The sequence below is a fragment of the Lichenostomus cassidix genome, chromosome 1, assembly GCF_008360975.1.
Source record: "Lichenostomus cassidix isolate B80296 chromosome 1, HeHo_3.0, whole genome shotgun sequence".
In the NCBI taxonomy this organism is placed as follows: Eukaryota; Metazoa; Chordata; class Aves; order Passeriformes; family Meliphagidae; genus Lichenostomus; species Lichenostomus cassidix.
In genome coordinates, this window is record NC_139479.1 from 63,063,152 (window position 1) to 63,076,447 (window position 13,296).

A 13,296-nucleotide genomic window follows, 5' to 3' on the forward strand; every position below is an offset into this window, starting at 1 on the left:
GATTGACCAAAATTACATTTTTAGAATGACGTTGTCAAGGTGAATAAACAAAAAAACCTGCTTTTTTCCAAAGGGACTTTCTCTGAAGAGCCAACTCTCTGTTCCATTAATCTATGTTGCTTTTTAGCATGGTATTACTCATGCACTTCAAAGAAACTGGTATAGAGAATAGAGCTGCAGACCAGACCAAAGGCTTTGCTTTATCTCCTGTTTCAGCAGGCCTTGTTGTTGTAGCTGCTGTGACACAGCACATTAGCGGTGCTCAGTCTTGCCCTGTTTTGGACTTATCCTTTTCCCTCTGTAGTGCAGAGGCCATGATGTTTGCCACTATAGAGCACATTGCTACCTGGAGAAGCCTTCTGTTCTCTCTTGAGTGAGAATGCCAAAAGAAAATAAAGCTTCTCCTGTGTTTGCCCAGCAGCAATTCACTTTTGAGGGGAAAAGAAAAAATGGTTAACACAATCCACTGTGTTAATTCTGGTCCAGTGAGATGCCACAGTAAATGGGTGAGTGGACTTGCATGTGCGTGTCACAGGACTGCTATTATTTTCAGGGGAAAATTTCTTTTTAAACATCCTATAAACTGTGTTGAAGCATTTTGCAGTCATATTCTCTGAAATAATGCAACCTTAGGTTTCCTGATCGTACAGCCTGTTGTTGGTTCCCCTCTAGACAGCATATTTTAAAGCCTATTTTCAAACATAATTCACACAGCACTATTATTTTTCCAGCTTGAAAGTTGTTTTCTCAGCCCTCCCACTTTCTCTCCGGGAAACTAGATGCTTGTTTCCTCTTGGAATGCTTTTCATCACACCTTGTGCATGTTTTCTAATGGCTGAAGTGTTCTTGGTTGTCAAAGCTATGCAAGATGAGCAAGTGGCCTGCCAGTATTTCATTCCAGCTGGAGAATATGTGCAAAGCTTTGCTGGACTGTGGTGTTTCATGTTCTCTTGGGCTCTTTTGGCCAAAGACCTGACTTGTGCTGTGTAGGGAGTGCATCTCATGGTGACAGAAAGATGGGCAGAGTGAAGTGAATTTGAATTGTTTAGTGCTCAGTTCCTGAGGAGGCAGCAGTGGAACCAAGTCCGGGACTCCAGCATGAATTGCACTCACACTGATGGAGTGGCAGAGACAGCCAGCTGAGGATCTGCCCCTGGGTCAGTGCCTAGTCCTGAGCATGCAATGTGCAAACAAAGGTGAAGAACTGATTCCAAAGGAGACTGAATTTGGGAATTACTTGTTTGGACTGTTCTGCAATAAACTCTTGGCCACTCCCCTATTGTCTTCCAAGGAGTCCTGGTTTCAGTGTTGCTTATGTATGGTTGTGGGGTATGCAAAACCATCTTGCAAAATTTTCCTGGCTGTTCTTTCTGACTGAATGACCTGCAGAGTTATCTGCATTAAAGCTGAACATCTCCTTATCTTGCAGTCTCAGGACAAACTGATCCAGGTTTAGAAAATTATATAAGCTGAAAGTGAAGCTGAGGGGGGAAGGGAAATTTGTCCCCTTGCAATGTCCTTAAGAGCTATAATGTAGAGATATGAAGGGAAAATAAATATCTGTAATTCAATAATTCCTTTACCTTCCAAATGAAACAAGAAGGGTTTGACACTGGGAGAGTTAAAATGCCCACCTTCTTCTTCTGCTGTGTTAGAGTAGCAATCTCGGTTTCTTCTGTCTACTAGATCCATGTAAAAGGGGATCCCTGTTGCCTGGTCCTCATCTTTCCATTTTACTTGCTGAATAACAAATCTGAGCTATTTTTATGAATTGCATTGTTGGAGAATGAGAGGAGGGTATGTTTTGATATAGGAGTAAACTATGCAGTGGCACATACACACTCAAATGAAGCCAAGGCCTTTTTCCCTGGGGCTGCTAAAGGGCAGTAGCTTTTAGTGATACCTCATGCTGCGACAAGGAGCACACAAACAGTGCTGGCCTCCCTCCACTCTTCACATCAAAAAAGTGATTTTCATTTCTCCTTAGCTGGTGTTTCCTTGTGGGAAGAGGCAGTGTTCTCCAGGGTATCTCCCTGCTCTTCTTGGCTTTAAAATGTGCAGTGTCTGCAGTGTTGAGGCAGGTGATGGGGCAGGCACTGGTCACATACACTGTGCCTGAGCAGCTTGCTAGAGCTATTTGTGTCCCAGGTGGGGCAATGTGAGCCCCAAACTTTGGTCCTTTTGAGCTGAAAATATTTAAGTGAAAGGAAAACAATGTGGACAGCTGCTTGCAATGCAGCATTGATGGTCCTCTCTTCTTCAAGGAGACTTAACATCATGGTTAGGTGCTGAAACAGAGTAGTGCATAGGGCTAAAAGTCAGCCAGTCTGACAGAGGATAGTCCTGAACAGTGGCATTGGCGTGCTCAGCTGTGAGCAGCCTTGTCTGCAGCTGCTTTTTGCAGCAAAGCCTAGGTGACCTCCCTACTCTGTCCTCCTGAAGGTGAGGCCATCAGCTGAATGTCAGCACGTGAGCTCTTAGTACATCAGCAGTGGTTACTGTGCTTTGCCTGAGAGGGTGGCATGAGTATCTCCAGTACTGGGAAAGGGAGGGATGTGCTCCCTCTGAATGGGGTTGGTTGCTGATAAGAAGGTGGATGGCTGGATGTGCAAAAAGGATGATCCAAAACAGTTGTAGGGGGAAAAAAGTTTGCCTTATACCTGCTGAGGAAATCATTGTTAGAAAGGAATATTAGACTTTTTTTCTGTCCGGTTCTGTGCTTCTCAGTACAAGAGAGAGATGAAACTACTGCACAGAGTCTAGCAAAGGGCCACTGAGATGATGATGGTACTGATGGTATCTGGGAGAGCTGGGACTGTTCAGCTTGGAGAAAAGGCAGCTCAGAGGGATGTCCTCAATATGTACAAATGCCTGAAGGGAGTGTACAAAGAAAATGCACTGGTGTCCAGTGACAGGACCAGAGGCAATGGGCACAAACTGAAACACAGGAGATTTCCTCTGAACATCAGAAAACAATTTTTACTGTGAGAGTGACTGAGCACAGGCACAGACTGGCCAGGCAGGCCATTTGTGGAGATATTCAAAACCCAACTGGACATGATCCTGGGTCAGCAGCTCTAGGTGACCCTGCTTAAGCAGGACCAGCTAACCTTTGACAATTCTTTCCCACCTCAAGCATTCTGTGATTCAAAGTTCACTTAATGCCTGTGTCTACTCTATTGCTTAGAGAAGGAAAAAATCAAACTTTCTTTAAATCTAAACTACTAACAAATTAGTTACTATCAAATTAGCAAATGTAATTTGTGCTTGTCCTTGCTGTTTCAAACAGGATTTGCATTGCAGCAACCAAAATTCTGTTTTGTAGCACATAGGAGATAGAGTTGCAATGTGTGGTTCTACAAGCTGCATCCTTTCCAGACCTCATTGAGCACATGGGATGTTTTCAATTAGGACATAGAAGGCTTTTTTTCTATGTGTAGCAATAGTATGCAACAGTAACAACAAACTTGATCCTTTTTTCAGGGTGCATTAATGTGCTAAGTCACTTCAGTGATGACCTCTTATATAATACCGAGGAAGACACAGATTTTTCTCTTCAAAATTGCATCTTGTGAATGTTGGCAGGAAATCTTTGCTCCTCAGAAGAAATTAAAGTGGTCCATAGTTTGCCAGTAACCTGAAGTTCTGGGATTTGAGATTAACTGTGTGTGATCACATGTGACTTTTCATCGCATTTTCCCATTTTGGGGATTTTCCCTTGTGACCAGTCTTTGGCCATCTCTGAAATTTTGTTTGCTGCAGGACACATTGTACAGCTCAGAAGAGAAAGAGATTGAGTTCAGTTCAAACCTCTGCCAAGTAGGGACATTGAACTCAAACCAAAATGAAAACAAGAGAGCACAGTCCTGGCAAAGTCTTTGCAAAGAGGGGATACCAAGAATGTTATCAGCATACAAAAAAAAACCACAAACAAACAAACCAAAACAAACCACAAAAAAAAACCCCAAAAAACAAACCAACCCCCCCCAAAAAACCCCCACCTATAGTGTAGAAATTAATATTCATCAGAATGTATAAAGCCAAATCATCCCAGCACTGTAAGCCAGCCAACAGCCATGGTCCGGATCCAGAAGCCACAAGGAACACGGAGTTGTTCTAGTCCATCAAGATTTGACTCTCATTTCTTGTTCTTTGGTTAAATTGCCAAATAATATTTCTCTACCTCAAGTAGTTTTTTAAGAACTGCATTGAATGCATAAGCACTTCAACATTGAAAGGACGGGGAAGAGATACATCACTGCTGAGATGGTGCAGAAGAGGTGTCAGGCCTTATGAAGATAATTTTGCCTCTCTCCAGTTACTTTTTCTTTAGACATTAAATAATCTGAATTTAATAAAGGGTTTATCACCTTTATGCTTATATTTCATACTAGGTCTGGGCTTCCTTCAGATGTGAAAGACCCATTGCTAACACCCATCCCTATTTTGTCCTGTCCCAAGAAAATTCTGCGGGGTTGCCACAGCCAAGTAATCAAGAAATTTTCACTAACAAACAAGTACACAACTTATTTGCTACATTGTTGTCATTAGCACTAGTTTTAGCTGTGGTTTAGCTTTCCAAAGGCTGAGCATTGCTTATGACTCTGCTTTGTAAGTTAAGTTTGGCATACTGACCAATATATTGTGGGCTTTGTTGTCTTTTTGATTAGAGGGATTTTATATGAAAAAAAATCTTACTGGCTTTTGTTCAGGTCAGTGTTTTGTAGGCATGCTGCTCAGCAATTTGACCATCTTTTCTACCAATTACATTGTAACACTTTCTAGTGAATGTGTCTCCAATGTAGTTGAATAAATTGTGATCTCTTAACCCCTCTAAATTAATTTCCATCAGCTTTTTTCTTTTTCTTCTTTATGCATGTAATGAGGAATTTGGTGTACTGAGTTTTGACTGGACTCATTCACCTGCCTGTTCTGTGAATTGTCATAAAACTGACAGCTGTTGTATGGACGTGTCCTTTGTCAGGAACAATTCTTGCCCTGAGTGCCTGGCAGTGGGTGAGCAGCCCAAAGGAAACAGGGTGTCTGGGCAGTAGAAGACTTGCACAATTTTGTGCATCACTCCAAGGCTCCCTGTGGATTGTGGATTCTGAACTGAAAAGTCAAGGGAAGATGCTAAAGATTTTTAAACATCAAAGAAAATGGCACTTCCTGGGACCTCTCCCCCTGAAGTCTGCACAAGTGCAGGTTTTACCACTCTTCCTCTGTTTGGACAATATTTTTATCTGTGAAATGGCACTGGCACTGCTGGTACAGCAAAGGGTTGTGGTGTTTCTCCTGGCAGCAGGGTAGAAACCTGTCCTGCTGAAGACCTTTGGCCACGCTGACACTGTATCTCTTCTTAAAGCTATTAGCTTTTGTTTTGAGAGAGAACAAACTTCCTTCAGAGGAATACATCATTTTTCCTTAAGTTTATCTGATGGCTCCCTCTAGAGAGAGGAACATAAATACTGACCTACTTCAGAAATTGAAGTTCTTGGATTTGATCACTTTTAGTCCCAGCAGTTTGTGTTGCGCTTGCTCCCCATCAGACTCAATGCCTTTTGAAAGCCTTTTTTTCTCTATCAGTGCTTTTTTGGGTGACTGCAGAAATACAGAGTTTTTGGGTCATATTAGTTGCATTTCAAAATTATCTCCTGTAATCAGTCGCTGCCTCTGCCTGAATGTGCCCAGAACTCTCTCCCAACAAAGCAAGAGATGCAAGCCTGAGACAAACAGGGAAATACTGTGGGCTGAGCCAGGGAAGAGGCAAAGCTTTGCACTGCTAGAGTGGAAACGGCTTGTTTAAAATGACAGTGGGTGGATGTTGACCAGCACTAATTTTACATAAGTATGATCTGGTGTCATGAGATGGGACACGTTATTTTTGCAGGGAGGGTAAGAGAGTATACACCAGAATTTACGCATTAAACTGCTTCATAGCTGCTCTCCTCCACTGTTCCATGAGATTACTGCCTGAAAGAGTAACTCTGTGTTCACTCTCACTCACCAAGTTCACACCTGCTTAATGAAAACTAGTACTGCTCCTAGTGCCATGGCTTTTAGAAAGGCTCTGTCATTACAAAAATACAAATTAGTGCTTGTACTGACAGTTGAAATGGCTGGGACTGTGCCCCACCAAACAAATTTATTTCCATTGAGGTTTGCAGGACTGACTTGTCAGGCTACAGTGAAGGATATAGCAGAACTCCCTTCTTTGAGCCCAGGCAGTGAATGTTCAAATCCCACCTGCACCTTGTTTAACAGGAAGGGGTGGCCCTGCTCACACCTTGTTCCCAGTGAGTGGAACACAGAAGCTGGGGTGCATGATATTGCAAATACCAACAGCTGGTATTTGCAGTTTAATCCAAAACAGTGACGTATGTATGGGAAAGGTATTCAAAGGCAAACAATTTTTTACACCTTTAATCAGTAACAGGTTGATTTAGTTTGTTGAGGGTTTTTTTAACAACAAATAACGACGACCCAGAAATGAAACTTAAGAGGAACTGCAGTTTACAAAATTGTTTGATACCTGTTACATTGACCTCCTAAAATTTTCATCCAAGACAAAAAGAGAAGTTGCATTGGTCCCTGCATCACTGCAGTCAGTCCCACCGCACTGACAATGGGCTATGTCTTTCCATTAGGACACAGGGAAATTACTGACTCTACATGCACTCTCTGGTGTTACATTCCTGTGCAAAATCCCTGAGAGCAAAAAATTCCCAACTGGGTGACTTCATGAAATGAAGAAAAAAGTGAAGCCATCAGAATAAGATCAGTCATAGAAGCCTCAAAGCTGCCACAAAAAGTGTTGGGTGGTGCATGAACAGGAAAGGGCAGCAAGAGCAGCTGCTGTGCTTGTCATTTCATTCCTACAAACCAGGCGTGCTCTCAAGTGCCCAGTGTGCACTGCTTAGCAAGGACCTGTGCCACCTTCATTTTCTGGCAATTTGTCACTGGATGCCATTTTTATTTTGCCCATGAAGTTTTACAAGTGGAAGAGAAGACTGAGGAGAAACCTCAGTACAGTCTACAACTTCCTCTTGAGGGGGAGAGGCAGACACTGATCTCTTCTCTGTGGTGACCAGTGACAGAACCCAAGGGTCACCCAAAGGGTGGCTGGGCACTGGCACAGGCTCCCCAAGTGAAGTGGTCATAGCACCAGCTTGACAGAGTTCAAGAAGTATTTGAACAATAATGTCAGGCCCATGGTGTGACTCTTGGGGTGTCCTGTGCAGGGCCAGGAGTTGGACTTGATCTTTGCACGTCCCTTCCAACTCAGCATAACCTGTGATTCTGTAAATGTGTTCACTTACATGAAGGTACAAGTCATTCTGAATTGCATTAACACAAATCCTCTTGCTGGCTTGCAGCCACATGCCATGTTTGCTCTTGTGTAATCAGGCTGAAATAAAGCATCAGCAGGACCATAATACCAAAGTGTGTGAGACTCTGGACTTTGTTTCTAATTGCTCTTCCTGTGGTTTACTTCTTTTTAAATCACAAGTGCTCTTAAACCATGGCATGTTGCTCTTTTACACTGTGACCAAACTTTGATTAAAGCAGTTCTCTTAACTTTGGCTTCATTTTTAAGCTGTGACTGAAAATGAAAAATATAGGCTATTCAAATACACTAGCGCAGAATGTGGACTAAAATGTGTTAAATATATGTATATAGTGCACTTTTTTACTTTTATGAACTATTTAAATACCAGTCATTAAACTTTTCTTCTGTACTGCAGAGCTGAGAAGCAAATTGACTTAAATACTAAGCACTGCAAATGTTTTCATTAGCCTTGCAGCTACTGAGTTAAGAAATGTAGTTACTATATATGCTTCCAGCCATGCTCTTGTTTTGGGTAACTGTATTTAACAGTTGGAACCATAGAAAATGTTAATACCAGACTTGCAGGAAATAAACCTCTGTACAAGCCTTGCTGTTGTTTTCTTTCACTGCAGTGCAAGAAGGAGTTAAGTTTATAAATGAGGCAATAGTTTGAATGCTGACCCAGGCTCTTCAGGAAGAGCTGTGACAGCCTGACTTGTCTCAGTACTGCTTATCATGGGAAAATGTATCTCAGGGCCTCTCTGACAGTAAAGTCTTTATTTCCAAGGAGATTGACAGTAAGCTGAAAAAAGCAGTTTTTTTCCTAAACTGATATTTAATAGGAGGTCTTTGAATAATGAGGAAATACCATCAGTCAGGAGGAAACTAAATTATGTAAAACAGACATAAGGAGCTCTCCTCTGTCCATCAGCAGCCTTTCGATCCCAGTCACTGCAGAGAGCTCAAGAACACCTGTGTTATATTTGTGTTTAGGTCCTTTGTCCTACCACACTGGTGTGAGCCACATGTGAAACAGTGCGGCAACTTGGCCTGTTGGTTAAACACACTCAGTTCAGGAGAAAAGGTGTTACCAGTCTTGTTAATAATCGTCTTGGCTTTGCAGTAAATCTGAAATAATTAAGACAAAATAAAACCCACCTGAATGTCTTAGTCTGAGCTGATTGTCTTCAGCACCGTTAGAAAGATGCAGCACTGTAGGTGGTGTTTCTTAAACTAGATCCAGTAAATCCCTGTGAAAAAACCTGGTTTTTCCTCTACCAATGTACAGTGAGAAATTCAGTGAGTAATTCAAATGTCCACAGATCAGGTAAGATGAATCCTGTCTTCTGTGTCTGGAAGTAAACAGATCCAGACAAAATACAATCCTCTCATCAGGAGGTGGATTCTCATCTAAAACCTGTATCCTGCCAGCATTCCCTTCCCCTGATAATCCATTTATAATGATAAAGCAATTCCCTTTAACTTCTCACAGAAATGGCAAATAGTTACAGCTTAGCATGTTGTTTCTCTTCATGCCTACAGACATGTAGGCATTTCTCTGCTGGATCCAGCCATGTGTCTGGGTGTGTTGTGTGTTGAAACCTCCTACTTCATTATATTTTTACATAAATGGGATAATATTTAGCCCTGGCTCCATAAAATAATGTGGAAGGCATTTGGCAGTGTTCCTAAATTCTTGCTGTTTAAACACGAGGAAGCAAATCATTTCTGCATACCAGCACTGACTTATAGAAAGTGAAGGCTGTGAAGAACCCTTCCCTTTAAACGAAGCAGGCTGTGCAAGAGGATTTCCACATTCCCAGTTATATGTTTGAGCCCAATCACCCTCATGCAGTGAAGGAAGCCACCAACCTGTCAAATACAGTAGTTAAAAGTCGTTTAAAACATTCTCACTTCTTTCCTGAAGTCCTTCACAAAGGCTACTGAAGGTACACTCCTCTGCATTTCTCTATGCCGAGTGTTTTAAATTATTCTAGGTAACTTTAAAAAATTTGGGGGTTATTTTAATGCCTCTCAATTTTCCTTCCAATCCAAAGAACACAACCTTAGTGTGTCTTGAGGTAGCAGGTGCATATTGACAATGGGAGAGACTTGGCAGCAAAAAAAAAAATTACACAGGTGCCACTCTACCACTTCATTATGAGAGCACCTGAACCCAATTGATTTTTAACAGGTCTGTTACATCCTACTTCCCCTGAACAGCAGGTTACTCTATAATTAGAAGCTTTGTGGTGACAGTGTATCAGTAGAGACACTAAGTTCCTCGAGAAACAGATTTAAACTTCTGGGAGAACTCTTCCAGCACCTCCATTAGTTTCTCCTCATCCTCTTGTGAACTGTGGGTCCATGCCAGGGGTAAGTGTGTAGGGACTGGTTGCCTGTCTGGAAAAAAAGAAAAAAAAAAACAAACAACTTATGGGTATATTTAACTCTCTCTTCTAGCAGAAATGAGGCTTTTCTGCTGGGCTCTATGCTGCCCAGCAGAAACATTGAAGCAGGAAACTTACCTTTTAGGTACCCGTAAATAATGCTAGTTAGGCATGTCTTCTAAACCAAAAATTAAATTAATTCAATTTGTATTTTGGAACTGGAATGATTTTCCTGCAGCACAATATGACTTGGACTGTGGAGCAAGCCCCCATTTACAGCTAGGGACAGTACAGGAAAAGGACTATGGCATAACTCTGTGGAGTTATGTCTGTCACTAGTGCAACACCTGCAGCTAAGAGCAATAGCTGGAGTTTGTTGCTGCAGACAGAGGATGCTTTTGCACTTGAAATGACATTTTTCCTAGCCTCCTGGGTAATGTTTCTAGTACTACATAAATTCCCAGCTGGGGCTTTGTTGTTAGGAATATTTTCAATCTTAACATGCTTACTTTCATCCTTAGAAACAATGGCTAAATGCAAAGAAACTTGGGCTTATTGCTCAGTCTCCATAAGTGACATGTATCCAACCAAGTTTGCTCAGTTTGGTGCTTTGCTTGGTTTTCCAAATCTCACACTTGTGATTCGCTCTGTAAATACAGCTGTTATCACCATCCACTCCAAGGGATTTTCCCCTCCAAAACCACGGTATGTAGAGCCCAGGAGCCTTGTGACAATGCTGTCAGGTGCCTGTGGAACAACACTGAGAGCACTGGTGCAGCACTGTTAAGTCTATTTAGTGAGCCCAACTTCCACAGCAGCCTGCTGAGATGAAAAGAACAAACTGCTGCAACCCCAGGCACCAGATTTCCCTGAAAACCTATCAGGCTGCCACTGGGCTTCCCAGGAGAGCAGAGGTGTTTGCTCTCGTAAGAGCAAATGTTTAATTGACTGCACACAGCACATAACTTCTGCTAATGGAAAACTGAGGAGAGAGAAACATGCAGAGAAACGTTCCTTTCTCCATCACTGATTATGAACTGCTTCCTACATAGCCACAGTGCTTCCAGTAGCCTGTGCTAAAGTTTGGGAACTAGGCGTGAAAGCCAAGTTGAGCATTGTAGAGAAGATGTTTCTAGTCTTTGGAAAGCAGGTCTGTGTCAAACATTTTTTACATATTTTGGCAGATGCAGAGAATTCTGGTAGCAGTAGTCATGTTCTCACTTCCCTTTATTTTTTTCTCAGAAAAAAAACCCCAAAAAACCTGGCTTTGGTTTGCTCTCTGAGGGAAGAGTAAAAGAGAATGCAGAAAATGGAGGGAAAATGTGACTGATTTGGAAAATGGCTGCCTAGCACCAAAAGCATGAGGTCTGTGGTAAAGTGCTCCTGCACCCCAAACCCTTTACTGAAAGGACCTGAGGAATGCCCATACTAAGCTGTGGCTTCCAGAAGGCAGTAGGAGTGAGAAATCACTGACTGCACCACTATTTGATAAGCACAGGACACAGACACACGACTTCTGTGGCAGCTTTAAGAACAGTCATGCCAGGACCAAAGCTCTCAAAAGTGAATAGCTTTAGCTAAAGAGCCAGGGCATGTTCCCTATTTACCAAAGGTGAGGGTAGACAAAGGCCAAAGGCAAGATCCTGGTGGAATTATGAGAGAAACAGAAAGAAAATTGAGCAGAAGCATTAGGACAGAAGAAGGTGATCAGAGTAGGAGGAAGGCAAAGCCTGGTTCTACAAAGAAGGCTGACCAGTTGGGATGGGAGGGTTTCCACATGCACCACATGCTGACATGAAAAATGTCCATTTAAGTATCTGTCAGCCAACTCTGTGTGACTGTCTGTGGGACAGAAGGGACAAGGTCAACCCAAATCTGTAAAAGTCTGAGCTTCCTGCATTCTCCATATAGAAATTCTGTGAATCAGGATTTGAGTGCCACATCCAACAGTAGCTTCTGCAAGCAATTACCCTGAGCTTTCTCTTTCTGGACTGACCTGCATCACCATTGAGGCATCCCTGCTTCCAGCTGCTCCTACAAAGACGCCCGTCATCTGCCTGGGAGTAAAGATAGGCTCTGCCCTCCTTTTCCATTCCCTAAGCTCAGGGTCAAAAATGCCACTGTGCTCAAGTCTCTGCCCAGTGTTAGAGAAAGGGAGAATTGGCAGTTTTAGCTAGCATGGAACAGTAGGAAGAAGAACCTGTCAAAGCAAAGCCAGCTCCCAGTGCTCTGTGAGAAAGATGCTTGTTTCCTAGCACCATAAAAGATGCTGTTTGACTGCTGTGATTCACCTTCCCTTGGCACAGTCCTCCATGCAGCCATTTTCATTACAAAAATCCCCAATCCTCCCTAAAGAAATGCTTTGAAGCCTCTAACAGCTACTTTAGAGGACAAAAGCAGGAATATAATGACTTAACATGATGTTCACTCCACCCTTCAGTCTTGAAATGACTTGGAGAAATGCCTTAGCCTTTGAACAAGCTGCCTGGTCCAGCCTTCATCCCCTTCCAGGCCAGGCAGGGATCCTAAGCTCAGGCAGCCTAGGGTTCTCCAGTCTATCCAGTGTGAGACAGTGCCTCCTTACCTTGGAAGAACAAGCCACTGGGTAGCTTTGTTGCTTCAGCTGACACTGCCAACCACAGGACAGTGTCAGCTCCCTGGGCGTCTGTGCGCAGCGAGTTCTTCATCCTCTCGTAGAAATCGGGCATGGCTGATCTCACAGCTGCAAAAGATAATAATGGAATGGTGACCATGCAAGGCTTTTTGATGAAAAAGAAAGAAAAAAAAAAGAACAGCTTCAAATTGCCATTTTGTGTGTAGGAAGAAGAGGAGGCATCTCTGGAGCTTATGGAAGAAAATGAGTATTTCCCCCTATGGGAGTAGGATGGCTTGTGGGAGAATAGCACTAAGCTCACTAAGCTGCCAGATGATCCACCAATTGTTTGTTTGGGTCAAACTGCAGCGACAAAACTGACAACACGATCAGTGACAGGTTCCTGAGCCAACTCCACTCTAAACTGTAAAGATGACAAACACAGGGAAAACAGAAATTCCAAAAGCAGGTATTCTAATGGGATTTTTAGCTCTTATTTGCTCACCAGTTTTAGGAAACCAGTTGCAGCATTGTATTTAAAAACTGCATGACTCAAGGCCCTTCCACTATAGGTGTTTATTTTTGGGGTTGGATAGCCTTGGAACTTTAAGGTGGGATAACTTTATGGCTTGGAATCTACAAAGGTTTGAAATCCACAAAGGAAGTGCAAAATTAAATGTATTTTAAAGAAAAAGGAACACCAGGATATTTAGTTGGAAAGGGCTATTTTCAAGCATAAAGTAGACAGGGTAAATGCTTCTGTCATCAGAAGGAAATTTTGGAAACTGCATCCCTACAAAAGACCTGGAGATGGAACTGCTATTCTGCATCCCAAGCTTGGGCACTGGGGGCTGGTAACACTGGGGGATGTACCATGTATACTGCATGACTGATGCTGGCCCATGTGCTGAGGCAGAGTCACTGAAGAACAGCTGCAGCTCAGACAAAGAGCTGTCTGGCCAAACTGCTTCTCCACAGCAATA

General features: G+C 42.7%; 1 protein-coding gene across 2 annotated transcripts in view; it reads right to left on the reverse strand.

Moving 5' to 3' along the window:
* Positions 1 to 6,408: 6,408 nt before the first annotated feature.
* Positions 6,409 to 13,296, reverse strand: part of DHRS12 (dehydrogenase/reductase 12) — a 29,218-nt gene continuing 22,330 nt past the window's right edge. For both annotated transcript variants that reach the window (XM_085060607.1, XM_085060599.1), the window contains 2 exons: positions 12,305 to 12,442; positions 6,409 to 9,733 (listed from right to left, as the gene is read on the reverse strand). In XM_085060607.1, the coding sequence (XP_084916733.1) occupies positions 9,606 to 9,733; positions 12,305 to 12,442 (266 nt within the window). In that variant the 3' untranslated portion in view covers positions 6,409 to 9,605. The remainder of the gene's footprint in view (positions 9,734 to 12,304; positions 12,443 to 13,296) is intronic.